Source organism: Centroberyx affinis, unplaced genomic scaffold (genome assembly GCF_046629955.1).
Source record: "Centroberyx affinis isolate AG114_WGS23_722 - 3 ecotype Tasmania unplaced genomic scaffold, CSIRO-AGI_Caff_v1 ptg002499l_1, whole genome shotgun sequence".
NCBI lineage: Eukaryota > Metazoa > Chordata > Actinopteri > Beryciformes > Berycidae > Centroberyx > Centroberyx affinis.
In genome coordinates this window covers 2,922-22,050 of record NW_027280723.1, presented here as the reverse complement: position 1 = coordinate 22,050, position 19,129 = coordinate 2,922, and the positions used below count along the sequence as shown (strand labels likewise).

Sequence of the window (19,129 nt, the reverse complement as noted above, 5' to 3'; positions counted from 1 at the left end):
CGGAGTGTAAAAACAACACATGTATTAAAATTTTATTTACAGATATATACAAAAATATTGTCCCTCTTCCTGAAGTGTCTGTGGAGCGTCCTGTTGGTCCACAATAAATACCAGTAGTGAAATGGGGGTAAGGGGTAGGTGTGTGTGTGAGGTGTTTGGGTATAAGAGTCTCTTGGATCCTAGGGTGCCTGGTCAGCTGGATTCATCACACGTCCCATGAACAAGATGGATCCTGAAACAGAACACAATAATAAGGTTCACAAATTTGCAATGACTTGCTTTCAGCAGCACTCACCAGAAACAATAGTACGAAATCATTTGAGGTACCACCAGTGTAAAATAAATACCTGTGCTAACTTGTCGCAGAAGGAACAAGAACGGCCGGTCAGCCTTGAAAACAGGAGCACGGGATCGTTTGAGTAGCACCATAGCTGCAAGGCAGAGAAATTCCTTTAGAAACCTTGTGCCATGAACTTAATGTTGTGGGTGGAGGTGAGTAAGATTGCCTTAAAATGGCATATTTGTATAATTGTTCCATATCCCAGCATTAATACAGGTAGATAACTCAAAATTCATTATTATGCACTACATTCCTCACCTGTAGCAGCAGCTGCCTTTGTCCCATCTTCTGTCACTTCTATCCTTGTTTCATGGAAGGCATCAGACACGTAGAGACCCTCCTCTACTGTAAGGAGAAACATTGTGGTCTGGGTTATGTTGAAAGCAATGCAAATTAAAAGGATAAGCTTCTACTGGAGCTTAAATGTATTGCACGCAAATCTGAATAAAATAGATTTTAAGAACTGTTAAAACCAGACTTTGAATGTGTGCTTAAGGAATTTACCTGATATGCCAGTGAAGTCAGCTACTGTCGGGTTAAAGGCGTCACTGATGCCCATGGAGGGTAGCACCGACCTCAGGTTAAACTTGTTCTGCATTCTGAACCTGTAAATGAAAGAGAGAAATTAGTTAGTATGCCATCTCCATCTATGCTGAAAAAACCTGACGAGAGTCTTAACAGCATCTAGTCGCTATGGTATTTATATTCTTGGCATCATCCTTCGTAAAACATCATCCAGCACACTACTGTAACCCAATGAATGATCTTCACCTGGGTAGGAAAATGTCCATCTTGATTCTGCGGAGACCGGTGTCCCAGGAGGCCAGTTGGCGCGGGGTGAGCTGGGATTCCAGGGAGGACAGCGGGGTCTTCCTGTCACTTGCCAGGGCCACCAGCAGGCTGAGGGAGCGGCCCAGGTAGGGCAGCTCCAACACGGTGTAGCGCTGCTCTGAAGCTGTCCGGAACTGGCCTGCCAGGGAGGGCAACAAGTTCAAACCATTCAAGAGGTGAACATGTTGACAGGACTACTGTTCTGCCTGAATCAAAGTACTTTTGTCTGTGCTATTCCAATGACTCGTATGAATTTCAGTGAATTTAATGATAATGTTTGATGTTTTTTTTCATAAAGCTATAATGGTATATGATACTGACCTCTGTGATAGCATCTTGATTTAGGTTCAGTAATTGTATTATGCCTCAAATGTTCCTTTCAAATTCATGCATTCATAATGGCTGCTTTGGCAAATTATATCAAAGCACACTGAAAGACAGGAATTAGCTCTTTGATTGCTTGGTTGCTTGGCTGATTGATTGATTGATTGATTGGTTGATTGGTTGATTGGTTGATTGATTGATTGACATCTCTTACCAAAGTTGACCTCTGTAGCCTGGTACATCATGGGCACCTTGATGGCACTTCCATCAGAGAGGGTGAAGGGCAGGTTCTGGGTGTTGATGAAGAGAAACTGTTTCTGCCAGACCCCCCGGAAGGCCACCCTGTTGACCAGGGTCATCTGCAGCCGGTGGCCCCAAAACAAGGCCTCTCCCTGGGCCTCGCCTGAGCCTGAGAGCTCCCCGCTGCTGCTTCCGGCCTGGAGGGGCCAAGTCTCATCTGGGAGTTGACGAGGGAAGGTCAAAGTTTAACATAAAGGGCACGAGATCTGCAACTAATTTCTGAAAAGTCAGTGATCTCCAGCCCAATGACTCAAGTGAGGCAAGGAACAGAGCAAAAGCATTTGTAAATACACCCAGGAGGGGTAAGGCTGTATTGCTTACCACTGCCATGGTTGTGTCCCCATCGCTCCAGATGGCTGTGAGTGTGGTTGGGCTGGCTGAAGTTGGCACGCACCAGGCTAGTGTTGGCCCAGTCTGCTGCATGTTGTGTAAACTCTGTTAGGAGCTGGACACCACTGTGGATGAATAAGGCACAGGCCTGCTGTAGCCACACCCCCTGACTGCTGTTACCCACATTGCTCTGCGAATGCAACAGAAAGTCCTGCACCTGCACATCTGTGAGACAGGAAGAGACAGGGAGAGAGGTCAGAGATCATGCACAAGAACTTTAGGAACTGTATGAAATCAATTATGTAAAGCTGAGGATTTAGTTTGAATTTTTTTTTTATATGTTTATCCCAAGAGTGGCTGAAGCATACATCCACAGAGTTATGGAACAATTGAAAAACTCTAACCTCTTAACATCAAGGTTAAAGCATGTTCAACAGCAATATTTAGTGTGTATCAACATCAGAGCTTACTGAAATACAAAACAATGAGACTAGTTTCAAAATCTCTGCTAGAGAATGCCTTATAAAATCCCTACAACAAAAGAATGATTACTTTAATGGAGACTGGGACTCAACTTGACAGCTTCGAGCTTGCTTCACTCCTTTACAATCAACCCCTCGTATTTCCTCCTGAATGAAGCGAGTAAAATGAATGCACGCCATGTTCCAGCAGGATGATGCACAAACAAATGCCTATTTGACTTGATTTGAACACTGCTTAACACATTCTCTCAGCCTGGTGGGCACTGTATACCACTGGGATGTTATCATCTGAGAAACTCCTCCAAATTGAACTCACTCTCATATTCTTGGCATCATGACTGCAACGTTTCCACATGAGTGCACAATGATTATGAGACACAATACAGCAGTTTCCACAAGCACTCACTGTATAATGTGATTTCTACTGAGAGGTAGCGTGTTTCCTTTCCTTCAAACCATAGTGCACGGTTGCACTCTATGACATGTCACATGACTGACTGTCACTAATCTGAGTATCAACAACAGGGATGGAAGTTTTACTAACATGCATGCAAATTATCCTTACTGGATAGACTTTCTTTTAGAATTGATGGAAATGATTTGGAGATCATAGCCAAGGTAGCACACTTGGTTAGAGACCAACATCATTACATTCCCTCCCTGAGTGGCGTGTATGATCACATAATTACTCATGAGGTGACAGCAACATCAGTTCCAACATATACTTTCATACCATCATACTCCTCTTTGTTTTCATGTGTTTGTAATGCAACACATTGACCTCTCCACCCCAGAGTCCCTTCGCCTCGCCCCGGGAGTGGTTAATGAGATTAGAGTTGGTGCGGAGGCAGGTATTATGGCTCCAGACACCACTGTGCTCTGCCCCGGGCTGCATGGCCAACAGCAGCACCGCTCCACACCACCTGGTACCAACAGCACAGCACTGAAGGAATCCTGGACCTGTACGCACTGCGAGCCGCAGCCAGGCCACAAACAACCATTATGACCAGACGAAGCGTAAAGTTCACCTAACCCTACCTGAACACAAGCTGTATTTTGTACAGATGAGTGTAATGAGACAATTTCCAAGGGTGCTCCGTGACGACAAGCTTTGCCCTTTGACCTCTGGATCCAAAAGTGTGACTGGTGGACTTTAGGGGGAATCCTACCATTCACATTGTATCCGAGCGCTCCCTCCAGTTGAGCCAGCGTATTCCCCCTGGCGCCGAGCTGCAGCAGCCCCAAGGACAAGGAGACGCTCACCGGTGACACTATCAGGTTGGAGTTGTTCTCTGTCTCTGTGAGCGTTTGGTAGAGGCTGACGGCAAACCTGGTGTGCAGCTCTCCCATGCTGTCCTGAAGACTGCCGTCGCAGTGGCTTCTCTCCACCAACCAGAAGCAAATGAAGAGTGAAGCCACTGGCAGGCGACACATGGCCTCAGTGTTGCAGGTCAAATGTCCAATGATGATGTAATAGGAGATCCAAAAAAGAAATCCCTGTAAGACAAAAAACGCAAATTAACCTATTGACTACAACATGTAGGCAAATGGAGCTCAGAGTCAGTCTGCCCCTCTTATTGATTACCTTCAACATTCAAATACAGAGATGTGGCACTTCATATTGAGACTTGTGTGTATTCATTAAACTTCTCAGGGTGAGTGAGCCTGACTGTGTCAACAATGTTCTTCAACTCCACGGCCAAAATGACATAATCAAATAGGTTGTGGTGCATAAAATCCATCAGAATTGAACTGAAATATCGTAGAGTGGCAACATTTTAACAGTATACAGTAGTCTGTAGATCTCAAAGCATTTTCTTCCTGTATGTCACACTGGGACAATAGTCAGCATTTATTATAGATACCATAAGGTTACAATAAACTCAGTAGTGAGCATCACAGACACATTACCTGTGTCCCTGTGGCAATATTATAAGAACACTATAATGATGCCATAAAAAAACATACTAAGTACCGTAAGGTCAATGTAAACTCACTATTGAGTGCCACAGTCAGTCAAGACAGTCATTTAAAGTCCCTATAGGAAGATTATAAGAATATTATAGTGATTTTTTTTGCTAGAGGCTTTAGTGTATCACCTCAGGCGCAAATGATGAAACGTACCTTGCGGACAGGTGAGGCAGTATCCGCTTAACTCCAGTTGTTCTCTCTGAGTTGCACCATGAACGCTTGTCCAAAGGTGTTGTGTTGACTCCTACCCCTCTCTCTCTCTCTCTCTCTCAGCCTCCTGTCACTACGTTGGCGCTCCTGTCTTTGCTTATTGAGGGAGCCCGTAGTCATAAGACCGTGTTTAAAGGGGAATGCTCCGTGTTTGCAGTCTCCGTCGGCGACGTCCGTACCACTCGACCGGGATTCCTGCCTCCGCGGCGCTATAAGGAGCCAGGCGGAGGGAGGCATGTCACCGACCAGCAAATCCCAACACGACACTCACGAGCACGCACGGCACGCGTGCATGCAGGGTCTCTCTCTCTCCCTCTCTCTCTCTCCCTCTCTCTCTCTCTCTCTCTCTCGTAGTAATATTCCCAGGGACTTGTTTTTTGTTGTCCATCCCCATCCATGCTTAAGGCAACATGGCTCATTTAAATTGCCTCAGAAAACTGTTCATGTGTCATCTCCTAGGCTACATTCCATTGGACTCTAAACTTTTATATTAGTGCTGATAATGAGTTTAGGGCCACAGATTATAGGAGTAAATAGTGAGTTTATTGTGACCTTATCGTGCTTCGTGGTATTTCTTTTAATCTCCTATAGTATCACTATAATACTACAAGAAAGGCTGTCATAGAGTAGCCTATATAGTTAATATTTTGCTGTGAATATTGTAGGCCTATTGTGGCTTTCTAAAATGTAGTTTTAACCAAATTCGTGTGCGTGCACACACACACACACATACAGAGAGAGAGAGAGAGACAGACAGACAGACAGTAGTTCTGTTATACAAGTCGCTTGGTCTTTTGTTGTGATGATCAAAAGACATCCCTACTGGAATACAACGAGCCGCTCTGACCATCAAAGTGCTGCGTCAGCATTTCTAATTGGTAGGCATTACTCTATGGAATGTGCCATTAAATGAGGACTCATCATGGACATGCTGCTTCCCTGAAACAGGGCCACATGATGAATTTAATATCTCAGTGGTCACAAAGCCTTTAATCAGTGCTTTGTAAAGACGTGCAGGTTGAGCAGAACAAAGCCATTTTGACAAGTATTTTTTGGAAGAGGATTTTCAGCGAGTAACCCACCTCTGTTTTCATTGATATTTTTCATTTATTAAGTTTACTAAACCAGGTTAGTATGACTGAAATCAAGAATCACCTTTTCAAGGGAGACCTGGAAAAAGCAGCATCAAGAGATGGACAATGCAATGATATAACCATGTACACAATACAATCAAAGTCACATCAACCAAATAGCATTTTTCTATAAAAGCGCTTCAAAAGGCAGAAGTGCAATATCAAACCAACAGACTCCTGGTCCAAACCTATTTAAATCTTGACTGAACTAGGAGAATTGCTGTTGTTGCAAATTATTGAGTCTGCCACGAGATCCTTCATTATCAGTTTGAACTCATCAAGATAGAGCAGCTCTTTCAGCTTTAAATCATTTTGCAGTGAGTTCCCTGAAGAGGCAGCAGAGCACATCATGGAACTTTTGTCTAATTCAGTTCTGACATTAGGGACAGATAACAAAAACAAATCCATAATATCCTGTGTGTTTAAATACAAATCTTTACTCAAAAATACACAAATGGGGCACTTTGTGAGCGGCAGGGCAAAAGACACATGCCTGTGCATCTTTTTCACCCTATCTGTGCACATACATGACCCTTGTCACTAGGAAGAAGACATATATAGACGCATCTGAAAGAATATGAAGAGAAGAAAATGAAACATTGCCCGCAGTGGATGATAGTATGCCCTGCAATTCACCTAAAAGCAATCTGCCGTAGAGCACTGTCCCCTCAACCGACCCTCTTAATTGGGGACATGGCAGTCAGCATAATAAAATCTGGACATTTTTTCCCATGAAGGACAGACCATGATTGGTAGCCATCAGGTATTTGGCTGCTTTGTCTAACAGGGATTCCGCCCATTACTGGACTTGACTAATTAGTGGAGCCAGCTCGGCTTCATTAAATGGAGTCGCCACATTCTTCGAACCCCGATGTCCCAACTCCGGACACAGGAATTTGGAATTTTAAGGACTGGGATGGAGGAGTTGAGATGTCATGGTAATTGACCAAAGACAATTGTTTGAAAAGACGCCAAGATAAACAACAGCTTTCATCTTGGTGGTTGAGAGGCCTTCCGACAAACACAATGTTAGAGCTGGAGGGAGAGAGAAATAATGATTTGTGCTCTCCATTTCTGATCCCTGGACCAATTACAAAGCAAGTTCCCGCTGGACTGATGGGGTCAGCGTAGAGGGCAGTTCGCTCTTGCTGGAGTGGAGCCCTTGACTTGACAGGCCCTGGAGACTGGAGATAGTCACACTTCACCTTGCAATGCAGGTATTAATGTGGAATTGGCATTGTTTCATTAGACATGCTCACAATAGCAATAGCAGTTTGCATTAGATCTTGGAAAGCTGCCACTTGGTGAACCCTGCAGTAGTGACCTTCCATGCCAATCACTTTACCAGGCTATAGCAAGTACTGCTATACTACTATAATACTGAGGTGAGGTTTAAAAGCCTTCAATGGTTCGGTACAATTAGAAAATACCCATTTGTGAGGACATTTTAGCCAGTCCTCATGACAGAACATGTTTATTTCAGGGTTATTGGGGTTAATCAAGTATTGCAAGTCATTAGAATGTTCTCACGATGATACCAATACTTGTGTGTGCACATGTGTGTCAGTCTGTGTTTCCAGGGGATTACTAGAGAATTTCTGCTCCTGTAATATTTCCAAATATGTACGTTGATGAGTGTGTCTGTGTGTGTGACTCTGCGATGCCTCCGCCTTTCCCCACACGGCAGCAATTTAATCCCTACTAGCGGTGACTGTCCCCAGGCTCTCCATTCAGACCCCTCACCCCCAGTCCCCCAACCCCATGGCCCTTGAACTTTTAGAGCAGATAACCATGAACGGAGAAGGAGGAGGGTTCACAGCATGGAATTGCCACAAAACCACAGGAACTCTGTACGGTTTCCTCTTCTTTGAGTTTCATCCAACTAAGAAAACCAGACCCATCATCTGGTAAAAGAATTGCCATGTGTTCTGTAAGTAAGGGAGGGAAGGAACGAGAGAGAGAGAGTTTATAGTGTGTTCCCTGGCTTAGGTTTGTGCAATGTTCTGTAAGAATGAATGAAATGCAGACACACAGGTGCATGTAACATATGTCTATATCAACTGCAAGGCACACACACACACTCTCAAACCAGCCTATATGAAACCAGAGTACATAGGAATGTTATAGTAGAGCACAGAGTGTAGTAAGCAGAGATGCATGGAGCGTGGTCCACTGGCTGCATTGGAGTGACTTGTTCTGGCTCACCTCCTGTGCCCTAGTTCCCCCCGGGCTCCTGGGCCTTTGGGCAGGGAGGGATTAGAGGGGATGCCGGTGCGCGGGGCCGGGCCGGGCCGCAGCGAGGCCGGCAGCGCTGTGAGCCGGTGTCGCGGGAGCGATCTGCCAGGTACGCCGTGGAGGATTAGAGCCACAAGTGCTGGCACTGGGAGAGGGGCGACGTGAGGGGACGCATCCCACTTAGGCTACACCTCGCAGGAGCACGGGCATGGGTTGGCTCCTGGGACCATGGGAAAAAAGGTGGGGATTGTGTAGAGCTGCTTTGACCGGAGTGGAGTGTCAAGACATTAGATCAGAAATAACATTTGGAAATACTTTGTGTCTGGTTAGGGAATACCCTGAATGTTCTTTGGTGCAGCAACAAAAAAAAAAAAAAAAAGAAAAAAAAAAAAGAAGATTATGCTTACAGCAATGACAAGGTCTGTGACATGTTGGATATACATAACTTTATTAGTATATCACTAAAACCATAGAGGCCTTGCTTTATAAGGCGTTTGTGAATTTTGAAATCAGTGTGGTTGCGTTAGCCACTTTTGCTGCACTAGCACCATCTGCTGTCATTTGGCACTGCAAGCTTATTGTCTTCTGCAGCCAAGGACCAAGGGTAATTGATACCCTTGGCGGCACCTGCCACAGGTGGGTAGACCTTGTGTTTGGACTTTTAACCACTTTTTTGGTTGTGTCTGTGAACTGTTAAGTAGGTGGTGATAGCACATACCACTGTCTCATTGTACCAAGTACAGTCAACCACCCACAGACTGTATCTGTAAGAGATAACTCTTTGGAGGAGCAAATATGGCATCATAACATTTTTATGGGTTTGATAGCATAATATTTTTGGACCATTACCTGCTTTTACAAAAACGTTTATGGCTCATGATTGGACTTTGCAGCTGCATAAATGCCACTTGAATCAGTCTGAGAGTTGATTTGATTGCTGTTGAAGAGAGCCTGAGGTAATGATTATGAGGTTATGATTGCAATAGCTCCCCCTCATTATCATCAGCCTACAACACTCTAAAAACCCTTTATATCAGTACATGTCTGGGGACAAAAAGCCATTCATTTCCCCCCAGTTGCTTTTGAAGAAGACTCCTTGCAAAGATATGGCTCACCTTTGAAGCAAAAACTGAAAAAAGAGGAAAAATAAATATAATTTAGCATTACTTCATTGTAGAAAATGTGTAAAACTGGCCATCTTAACTTCATGATATTTAACACACAATAAACGCTTCAACTTGCAGATGGTTCTGTAAACCAGACTTCTTTATGTGTAACCTCTGCACCGTGGAAACAATAGATTATCCAACCCTTTGTTCTGATTGGCCCATGATGACATCACCTCTGCAGAGCTCAAGGAGTCCTCACCGTGACAACCTGTGTATAGGTTACTATTATGTGATTTCCCTCTTCAGACTGTATAGAGGCCTCACTAGCTGACCCACACCTGTTGAAGTGCTTACATGCAGCAGTGAGACAGGGATGTTTCAGACCGTGTGCTGAAACAACACCTCGTTAAAACTCTCCTCAGACACACAAGGGAGCCATTACAGACCTCACCACAGAAACAACTCTGACAGCCCAGTGATACTGTGCCAACAACAGACCCACATCCCTTTGCTCTTGAAACAGGTTTTAATGAATTAATTGAATTAATTCATGTATAATTTAGCTTGAAACCAAGATGCAGGTGTTTATTGGATATAGACATAATTGAAACAGGGACTAATGTGGAGAGCTTATATGTGATCCTGATGTAGAGTTAAAACCTTTAGTTTAAAAGTTCATCACAAGAGGGCACCATTACACTGAAAGACACAGAACAGTCTCATAGAATATTCCAAAATTCCTTTTCCTTTCCACTCTTATCCTTTATTGCATTTTTCTTAGCCAAATGATTAGCGAAGAGCTCAAGCCCATATGCTCCTTTTTACCTGTCTTAGTATAAACATGCCTCACTTTCCCCAAACAAATAATTTTGTTCCATTGTTTCAGCCAGTTATGCTCATCCACACAGGATGTTATTGCCCTCGCAAAAACTAGGTTAAAATCTACAGCTAGATCATCATCCTGAATAAATAAAACATCTGCAGGATGTAGAAGTGCTGGGCAAGGCTGGAAAACCACCAAACTTCATGGCAGATGAAATATTTATTAAACTCCCTCAATCAAAAGATTAAATATACAAGAGACATATTTCTATGAAGCTATTACTGCTAACCAGCACAACTCTAGGCCTATATTGAGTTCCATCGATTGCCTTTTCAACCTCGTCCCTTCTTACCTTCTTGTTTCTTCGACCGCTGACTGAGCTTTTTAGCCTTTGATGTTGAGAAGACCGATAGTATCAGATCTCAGATCCCTCCTCCTGTTCCTCTTGCTGATATACCTTGCCCCATTCAGTCTGGACGTGTTAAGCCACTTTTTGCACAACAAGCCCTTATGGATTCTGAATCAGATATGAAATTTCCCTTCAGTGTCTTTGTTACTCTTCCCACTTAATCCTTCAGAGAGGCTATGGGGGCTACAGGCTCTTGCTTGCTTTGTTTGGCTTTTATTTATTAGAAGCACTTTATAACACTGTTATGAAATGTGCTATATAAATAAACTTTATTATTATATGCTGACATATAATGCTCACACCATAATTGCTGTTCAGATAAACATAAATAAAATGGAGAATCAGGGTCGTAAAGTTGCCTAAAAGTGGTATTGGATAGCACATAGGAGCGGAAAAGAATTTTATTGAATAGTGTTTCTGTCTTCTGTTAAGTGATTGGCCCTTTGGAAATGTGTAATGCATTTCATTTACTCATATAACCTGGCACAGAGAAACTCTACCTTAAATCTACATACAAAAAAGTCATAAACACAAATACATGAAAATACCATGTAAATACATAAACACGGAGAAGTGCTGTGATGCAGTATTCTTCACTAGTTTGCCTTTACACTGTCACAAGTCCACTTTTACTATTAGACACCAGGGGGCAGGGCAGAGCTGTACTGACAGTATCTCTGCCCTAATGTCTGTTACTGGCCAATGCGAGTCCGTTCAGTTTACACCAGTTTATCAAATGTAGAATTCTTGGTCTTCTTCCTCTACATTGTGTGCCTTTTGGCAATACCTCTCTTCAACTGGCCCGCTAATGCTGTTGGAACTGTCCCATTGGTTTAGTGAAACATCACTCAGGGATGGAGCAGCACTTGTGTTTAGGCAGGGACTTTGGGGGTGTGACCTCAGCAAGGTAGACGGTGTGCTATTGCTGGATAGGCTACTTGTTCTTACGGGAACAGGGGGCCGGCCCAATGTGGACGCCTTACCAATGGCACTGCCTGAGATGCCAGGAGAGAGGGGGGGGCCTATGTCCTCTGGCGGTGCTGATAATGGCCGGGGAGTCCGTGAAAGGTTGGGTTTCATGTATGCAGACACCACTGTAAGGTCCACACTGCTGTCTGTATCCACTTTATTCCCCGTATCCACATCTGTCTCCTCTGCACCGATCAGAGCGTCCACGTTGAGCCGAAAGGCCGGGATGAGGGAGGAGCTACGGGTGAGGGAGGAGCTTCTGTAGTGGGGACCGGGGGAAGGTCCAGGGGAGGAGGAGGTTGAGTGGGAGCTGGCGGGTCCCATGTTGGGCAGAGAGAAGAGGGAATTGGACCGGTGGCTCCTCCACTGGGTTCTCCAAGTGTCTGGATGGCGCTGGTCCACCCACTGCTCTTCCTCATCCTGCTCCTCACAGGCCAGAGGCAGGGAGTTGTGGGAGGCCTGGCTCTGGACTCTGGGACGTGATGACATCCGATGGTACCGGCGGTTCCTGTAAGAGGCAGCGCTGCGGCTGAAGGTGGATGGAGCCGAGAGCGATTCAGGGGCAGAAGAGGAAGATGCGAGGAAGGCATCTTGTTTGCATTTGAAGCGTGCACCTTGGACCTGTACAAGGAACAGAAAACAAATGAGAACGCTTGCGCTCCTGTATATGTGTGTACCTCATTGTATAGGTTATAGCCTCCTTAGTTGGTTCAACGTCTGTTCTGTTGTGATCAGACAGTCTAATGTGCAGTTTGACAGACCGTGAAAACAGCAACAGTAGAGAGAAGACAGAAACCCTCCCATCTTGAGCCTTGTTCTGTGCTCTGTATGGGCAGTGGAATATGAGGTCACAGGGGATACAAAGGAAGGAGGCGCATATTCAAGACTATTAACCTCCTTCTATAAGGCTCTCATGCAACCAAGGGCTCCTCACGCAATGAATAGGCTGTGGAGCGAAGGAGGAAGGGGTGTGAGGGAACCCCAGGGTTCACTAAAGGCCCCCCACCCCCTGTTTTCACTCCAGCCACTTTATGAATCAAACCAACAGCTGGGGAAGTCATCAGCATCCAGAGGAATCCCATGTGTATCACTCGTCCATTTACGTACCTGAGCCATCAAAACACAGGAATTGCTGTTCAACAAAAAACTTAGTTGCCGCACAAATCTACAGCCTGATTTCCTTCCACAAAATAAAAAGTCTGGAAAAATAATAAGCAACATGGTGGTAGGTTTCTTTGTTCTGACACAAGCTTGGTGAAATGTTATTCTGAATAAGTTAGGCAGCATTCAAGGGCAAGATTGTCCCATAGCTGCCGCAGTATTCATTTCCCTCCTCTCGTCTATGTTTCCATTTTCTGTAAGAAACCTCACATTTAAATGCATAAGACTCTCCTCCGCTCAACATTGATGGTTTCTCCATGTTGCTATTCTTATGTCTGCCATGTCATCCAACTTTCCAACCAAACAATACAGGGAGAAGCAATGACTTTCCATACTGCCTCGAGACAATGATTTCCACAAGAGCACGGAGGGGCGTTTGCACATTTCCATATGTTCAGGTTCACTACCAATAAATGCTATGGCAACACAGTTGAATGTTTCCTGAGCACAACAACTGAACTCATTCATCACAGGCCCTCGGGACAGTCTAAATTCAGTGAGGTAATGACTTGATGCCTGTATTTCTTAAATGAATAAACAGGTGTTCATATTAAATATTGTTTTTGATAGTGATGCCTTAAATCCATATGCTCTTACAGTGTATATTGCAGTATGCAAGGCACCAAATGTGTGATTATTGGCGAGAATGTAATCTGCCTCATTAAGAAAATGGCTCATGAGAGTGCCTCCCTGAGTGGATACTTTGTGAAGTGAGCGGCTAATTTTCATGCCAGATCTCCTGTTTTTTGTTGCTTTGATAAAAGCCTGATAGTATTTCTGGCTTTTGCGATGTGTGTGTTTGTGCGATCAAGGCAGGTTATGTGTTAACTGAGGTTGTAGTAGAGTGGGCAGAGTGTGTATGAGGGGAACGTGAGATGTGTTCCGAGAGCTTGCATGAGAGTGATTAATTGTGTCTTTGTATGCTGCCTGGTGAGAGTCTGTCTTTGATGAGGGATATTTCTGTGTGTGTGTGTGTGTGTGTATGGTGTGTGTGTGTGTGTGTGGGAGGTGGGGGGGTATGAGTGAGAGAGGGAGAGAAAGAAAGAGAGAGTGTGCGACAAAGCCCCAGTGTTTCCTTCTCCTCACCTCACTGCACTCTCTCTCCTTTCTTTTTTAAACCAGTGCTCCCCTGTGTTTCTGTTCCTCCTTTTCCTCTACAGTCTGCTGCATACTGTTTATTCTTCTCTCAGTCTCTCCATCACTTTGTCTTTCTTCTTTTGGCCCTGTAGCCTCTCTTTGTGGTGAGCCATGAAGTGGTGTATGGCTGTATACTTATCTCTCCCACACAGGAAAGAAGGCGGGAGAGAGTGCTGTTGTGTACTGTTGAGGATGTGATTTACAGCTTAATAACACTTGAGGGAGACCGGGGAAAGACAGGTGTGTGTGTGTGTGTGTGTGTGTGTGTGTGTGGGCGGGTGCGCACATGCATGCAGACGTTGTTGGTTGTGTACTTGTGTATACATTTCTTTGTGTGCATCATTATCCCATAAGTAGGCCTTCTCACTGAAAATGATGCATAAGCATGAATTTGTTATTTACTAACACTATTTAGTGCAAGTCTGAGTGAAAACATTGTCAGGCAGCGTGCTTCTGGTGAATATGACATGACATGATCTATCCAGTTTTCCATGTGGACAGCATACAATGCTGGTGAGGAGCCACAGCAGGGGGTGCTGGGTAATGAGGTTGTTGACATGGCAATGATCAGACTCTTACTCTTTTAAGGCTTAGTTATTCTGGGATAAGCCAGGTCAGCCATAGATCTGACCTCAGCAAGCTAAATATGCCACTACTGATCACTAACCCTCAACACCACAACACTGCTGAAGCTAAAGTGAAATACAATCTCTTGGTTGCTTCAGTAAATTGGTGCTTCTCTTATTATAGCACCAGCAGTTATCAGTGTTGTAGTTTCCAATGCATCGATTCCTTAACACATAGACTAACTTGAGTTTGCTTAAACACTGTAGCACGCCCAAGAGCTGATTTCTTTAAAATTTTGCATGCTGTTACAGGTTTCTCAGAACGACATGCATTTTTATTTTTAAGTTGATCAGCCATTGTTAGGCCTGTAGTAGTAGTGATAGTAGTAGCAGTAGTAGTACCACTATTAGTAGCAGTTGTATTGGTAGTCATAGTTGTAGCAGTTGTAGTAGTAGTAGTATAAGTAGTATTAGTAGGATGCTCAATGATACACAATTAAAAGGATAAAAACACACACACACATATGCACAAAAAGGATATTGACATACATGTCCCACTTCTCCATTCCACAGGTCCTTATCTGCAATGGGATTAACTACTGTAGATAATAAGCTAAACAGCAAGCTTGCTAGTGTCAAAAATGATCTATTTAGGGATCCAAAAGCTAAAGTGAAACTAGTTTCAAAATGCTTGACACTGGTAAATCACTGCAGAACGAGACATGAAGTTACTTTGCTTGTTAGCCATTATCTCACGTTAGTTATGATACCATGTAATGCACTGTTTTATAGTGTGGATGGCTATGTGACGTCAAGCCAGGTGGCAGATAAGCATTATGCATATGGTCCATTGTCATCATAGATTAGCTCATTGTTTCCCCCATGAAGGGATCCAGCGCTGTTCCAATCCCAGTAATGGACTACTGGATAATCGGCTTGAACTTTCAGGATTACTTATCTCCTGCCCCCAACAGGAATCCAGTCTGAAATTGACACCCTCCAAACAAGGACAATTTTGTGTGTGTGTGTGTGTGTGTGTGTGTGTGTGTGTGTGTGTGTGTGACTGTACACCTTGTACAGTCTGGATGGAGGGATGGATGGATGGATGGATGGATGAGTGGGTGGATGGGTGGATGGATGGATGGATGGATGGAAGGGGATAAGGGGCTGCAAATTAAGGAGACTCAATGCTCCTTTGTCTGCTGTGTGAGTTTGTTATTTTTGGCTGCAGCATCTATTTCATTCCCCACTCTGAACCTGCTGGTGCGGTGGGAACCCTTTCTTTCTCTCTCTGCTTCTCTTTTTCTTTCACGTAAGTAACCATAAGCAATCTTTTCTCTCTCTTTTTCTTTTCTTAAACATTCATAAATACAGGCACTAGACAGAGCGAGGCACACTCATACACATGCTGGAAACTGTCATTCTTTCTGTGGCTGTTCTGTCTTGCCAAAACCTTTGTGTGTATTTGTGTGTGTGTGTGTGTGTGTGTGTGTGTGTGTGTGAGAGAGAGAGAGAGAGTGAGAGAGAGAGAGAGTGCTTGAGCACAAGTGTGTGTGTGTGTGTGTGTGTGTGTGTGTGTGTGTGTGTGTGTGTGTGTGTGTGTGTGTGTGTGTGTGTGTGTGTGTCAACACAATCTCAAGAGGACAAGCATCAGGCTGGAACATCTTGATCATATTTCTCCTGCTGCTATAGCTGTTTTCCTATTACATGCTGCTAAGTAGAAAAGTACACCTCACACCACAAGTCTCACAGTATTTGTCTGGCTTCTAGGAACATTTCACGTCCAAATTCATAATGAAGAATATTGTTCAGCTCAAGGTCAATAGGGTGGTGGCAGCAACTTACTGGTTACAGCACTCCGACTGAGATTAAAGAGTAGAGCTTGACAGATAACATCAATGGAGCCTGGGTGACGGAGGTATACCGACACACTGTAAAAAGTCATTTATGACAAATTGAAAAATGCCACATTTATTCAACACAGGCAAGCTGACGCCAACCCAACACACTCTCACCTGCAGCAGGATTTTGTTCCCGTCGTAGTCCTCTGTCTGCCAGCGCACCTCACTGATTGGGCTGCAGGGGCGTGGCAGCAGGGGCACCAGCGCCCCGACGTCCCGCACCCTCACCTCCATCACCGCCGACTCCATTGCCACCGGGCCCTGGCCCCGCGGCAGCCTCTTGAATGACAGCTGGATCTCCGTATCCGGGTTGGAGTACACCACAAAGAAGCAAAAGTCCTCCTTCTTCTGCGCGACCCTCCGCTGAAGCAGCAGCTTGTACAGCCGCACCATGTCGACATAATTTTCATGGCGGCAGTACACGGTAAAACGCACTATCTCCTTCCCGTAGTGGACCTGCCGCACGGCCCAGAGCGGCGTGCCGGGGGCCAGGGTGAAAAAGTCCTGACTGCACGGTGTTAACGGCAGCATACGCCGGCCGTTGCTGACTTTCTCAGTGTGGTGGTAGCGCCAAGGCGGTCGCTGCAGCGTGCGGTGCAGTGACAGTATCTGCTCCTCGCCACCATATGTTTCCTGGAGGAAAAGGATGACCGCCAAGGACGGTTGGCAGGCCGCCGTCGAGCTGCCGTTTTGATGGCGCTTGGGCCGGGGCCGCTGGGAGTTGGAGGCACGTTCAGAGACACGGAAGAGCTGCAGCTCGGGGTGAACCCATGCCAGCACAGCATCGGCTGCACACTGCAGGAACTTGCCCTGGCCTGGGTCGGCGATGAGGTGGACACTGACAAGGAAGGGATCTTGGAGCTCGCCCATGGATAACTCACCTCCACATACAACAGCACCATGCGAGAAAAGACATGGAAGACAGGGAGGAGAGGGAGGAGTGGAGGCAAGGGCAAGGGGGGAAATAGGATGAATAGGATGGGGCAGACATGGGGGGAAAAGAGAAGAAATCATAAGAAATACAGCCTGCTGAATTTGAGAACAGAGTAAAACCAAAACATAAACATGGCTACAAAGCTACAAAGAATAAGGCAAGAAGAATGTGAACGTTCAGGGAACAACAGTGAGGCTCACGTTGGTTCAGAAAATCACTCAAGCTGACCCTTCCCTTCTTTCCAAACATCTCCATTTCTTCCTTTACATTTTCCCTCCATCTCTTCCCCTCCTTCTCCCTTTGTTTACCTCTCTGTCCATACATTTTCTCTCCCTGCCCTCTCCCTTCCCTCTTCCCACCAGATCTCTTACTCCCGTCCTTCTCCATTTCACTTACTCACATCGAGCTCCATCTTTCTCCCCATTCCCTGTTTACCTTTCTCCCCCCTTCCCCCATTTCTCTCCTTCCCTCTATCCCCTCCTCCTCCTCTCCCCCTCCACCAGATCCATGTGGAGCAGTGCTCTGTGTAGACTCATTAGTGCCATTAGGAGGTCATTACTGAAGCCCAGAGGAATGTTCCAGACCACAGCAGGAGCGCCGCATCAAGGTGTAGCCTCCCCCTGAACCCATGACCCGGAAAAGCTAGCACCTCCCCTGGGGGAGGGCAGGTACTGTGAAACCACCGTTACCCCTACGAAATGTTCCCCAAATGCTGAGAATTGAGTTGTTTTTGCCAAAAGCCAGCATTCCGTTGTTATTCTTTAGTCTCCATGCTACATGCAAACAGATGTACATGCTCACACAGTATCGCCTCATCGCCATGTTCTCTCATTCTCTCTTTTCAGAACACTTTCCCTACACTCTTTATCTTACTTCTCTGGGGGCTTGTCCCATTTCGTTTGTGCTTTGAGGCCCAGGGCACTTTGGGGCGAGGGAAAGGAGACGGTATTCTTGTCATTGGCACAGGAGGGTGTTTTTGGCATCGCCAGCATCACTCCATGCAACAGAGAGGGCAAACAGGGACAGGATCTGTCTCATGAGTCCCACTGGCCTTTGCAAAAGGACAGTTTCTACTTGACCAAAGAGGTGACATTTGCTCAGTGTTGAGATCATGTTACAAGGAAACATTTCTAAAAGGTGGCCGCCCCGTCATTCCGGTATTCCACCACAAACGTGCCAGTCACAGGTAACTAACAAATTCTGCCTACACAAAATCGATATAAACAACAACTTCTACGACACAATGTGAATTGAAATGTGACAGAAGCAAATGTCCTCATGTGGCTCAGTAGCTCTCTCTCTGTCTCAGGCATTCTTTATAGAGATCAGGAGAGCAGGATCAAGAGAGATCTACTGTAGGTGTAAGCTGGATGCCAAGGCAACAGACGCACTGCCACTCACACTCAGAGCAACACACCCATTAACGTCTGCCTGATCCCATTAGAATCAATGTCTATCTCCCTGACGTCTAGCTGGCATCAAGACACCAAACACATGGATGATAGGGATCTTAAAGGGTATTTAGCGTTGAATGCCGTCCCATACAGACACACGCACACACACACACACACACTCAGGATAACACACCCACCAACGTCTGCCTGTTCTCCTCAGAATTTGAGAAGTAAAACCAAAAGATAAACAGTGCAGTGAAAAAGTAGAGAACATCAATAAGGCTTGCTTTGGTCCAGAAAATCTCTCATCCAAACCCTTCCATTCTTTCCAAACATCTCAGTTTCTTGCTCCTACATTTTCATTTACATTCCACTCCACTCGTTTTATTCTGCCTTTCATTTGTTTACCTCTTTGCTTGCCCATTTTGTCTCCCTCTCTTCCCTTCCCCTGGCCGTCTCCCACCAGATCTCTCCCTCCTGTCCTTCTCCATTTCACTTCTCCACATCTATCCCAGGCTTTCAGGAATCGGTAACTAAAATGAGCCACAGGATTAAAGAGAGATCTAGGTT

At 45.2% G+C, this 19,129-nt stretch overlaps 2 protein-coding genes across 2 annotated transcripts; both read right to left on the bottom strand.

Annotated features, from left to right (window-relative positions):
* Positions 1 to 179: 179 nt before the first annotated feature.
* serpine3 (serpin peptidase inhibitor, clade E (nexin, plasminogen activator inhibitor type 1), member 3) lies at positions 180 to 4,041 on the bottom strand. The gene is made up of 8 exons (XM_071534213.1): positions 3,777 to 4,041; positions 2,120 to 2,350; positions 1,710 to 1,952; positions 1,112 to 1,310; positions 845 to 945; positions 599 to 685; positions 348 to 431; positions 180 to 232 (listed from the first exon to the last, which is right to left on the bottom strand). The coding sequence occupies exons 1-8, from the start codon at positions 4,039 to 4,041 to the stop codon at positions 180 to 182; spliced, it is 1,263 nt and encodes a 420-aa protein (XP_071390314.1).
* Positions 4,042 to 10,802: 6,761 nt separating this feature from the next.
* On the bottom strand, positions 10,803 to 17,795 carry LOC139656561 (protein FAM124A). Its single transcript, XM_071534209.1, has 3 exons — positions 17,750 to 17,795; positions 16,346 to 17,112; positions 10,803 to 12,087 (listed from the first exon to the last, which is right to left on the bottom strand). The coding sequence occupies exons 1-3, from the start codon at positions 17,793 to 17,795 to the stop codon at positions 11,230 to 11,232; spliced, it is 1,671 nt and encodes a 556-aa protein (XP_071390310.1). The 3' UTR covers positions 10,803 to 11,229.
* Between the last annotated feature and the right edge of the window lie 1,334 nt (positions 17,796 to 19,129).

Bases quoted from the DNA above. Each gene is read 5' to 3' on its own strand.
- serpine3 (XM_071534213.1), bottom strand. From the start codon at position 4,041: ATGTGTCGCCTGCCAGTGGCTTCACTCTTCATTTGCTTCTGGTTGGTG. The intron at 686-844 runs GTAAATTCCTTA...TTCTCCTTACAG, and splicing joins TGACTTCACTGGCATATCAG to TAGAGGAGGGTCTCTACGTG. The intron at 233-347 runs GTATTTATTTTA...GTTCTGTTTCAG, and splicing joins TCTGCGACAAGTTAGCACAG to GATCCATCTTGTTCATGGGA.
- LOC139656561 (XM_071534209.1), bottom strand. From the start codon at position 17,795: ATGGGTTCAGGGGGAGGCTACACCTTGATGCGGCGCTCCTGCTGTG. The intron at 17,113-17,749 runs GTCTGGAACATT...TTGTATGTGGAG, and splicing joins GATGCGGCGCTCCTGCTGTG to GTGAGTTATCCATGGGCGAG. The intron at 12,088-16,345 runs GTGAGAGTGTGT...TTCCTTGTACAG, and splicing joins GGAACAAAATCCTGCTGCAG to GTCCAAGGTGCACGCTTCAA.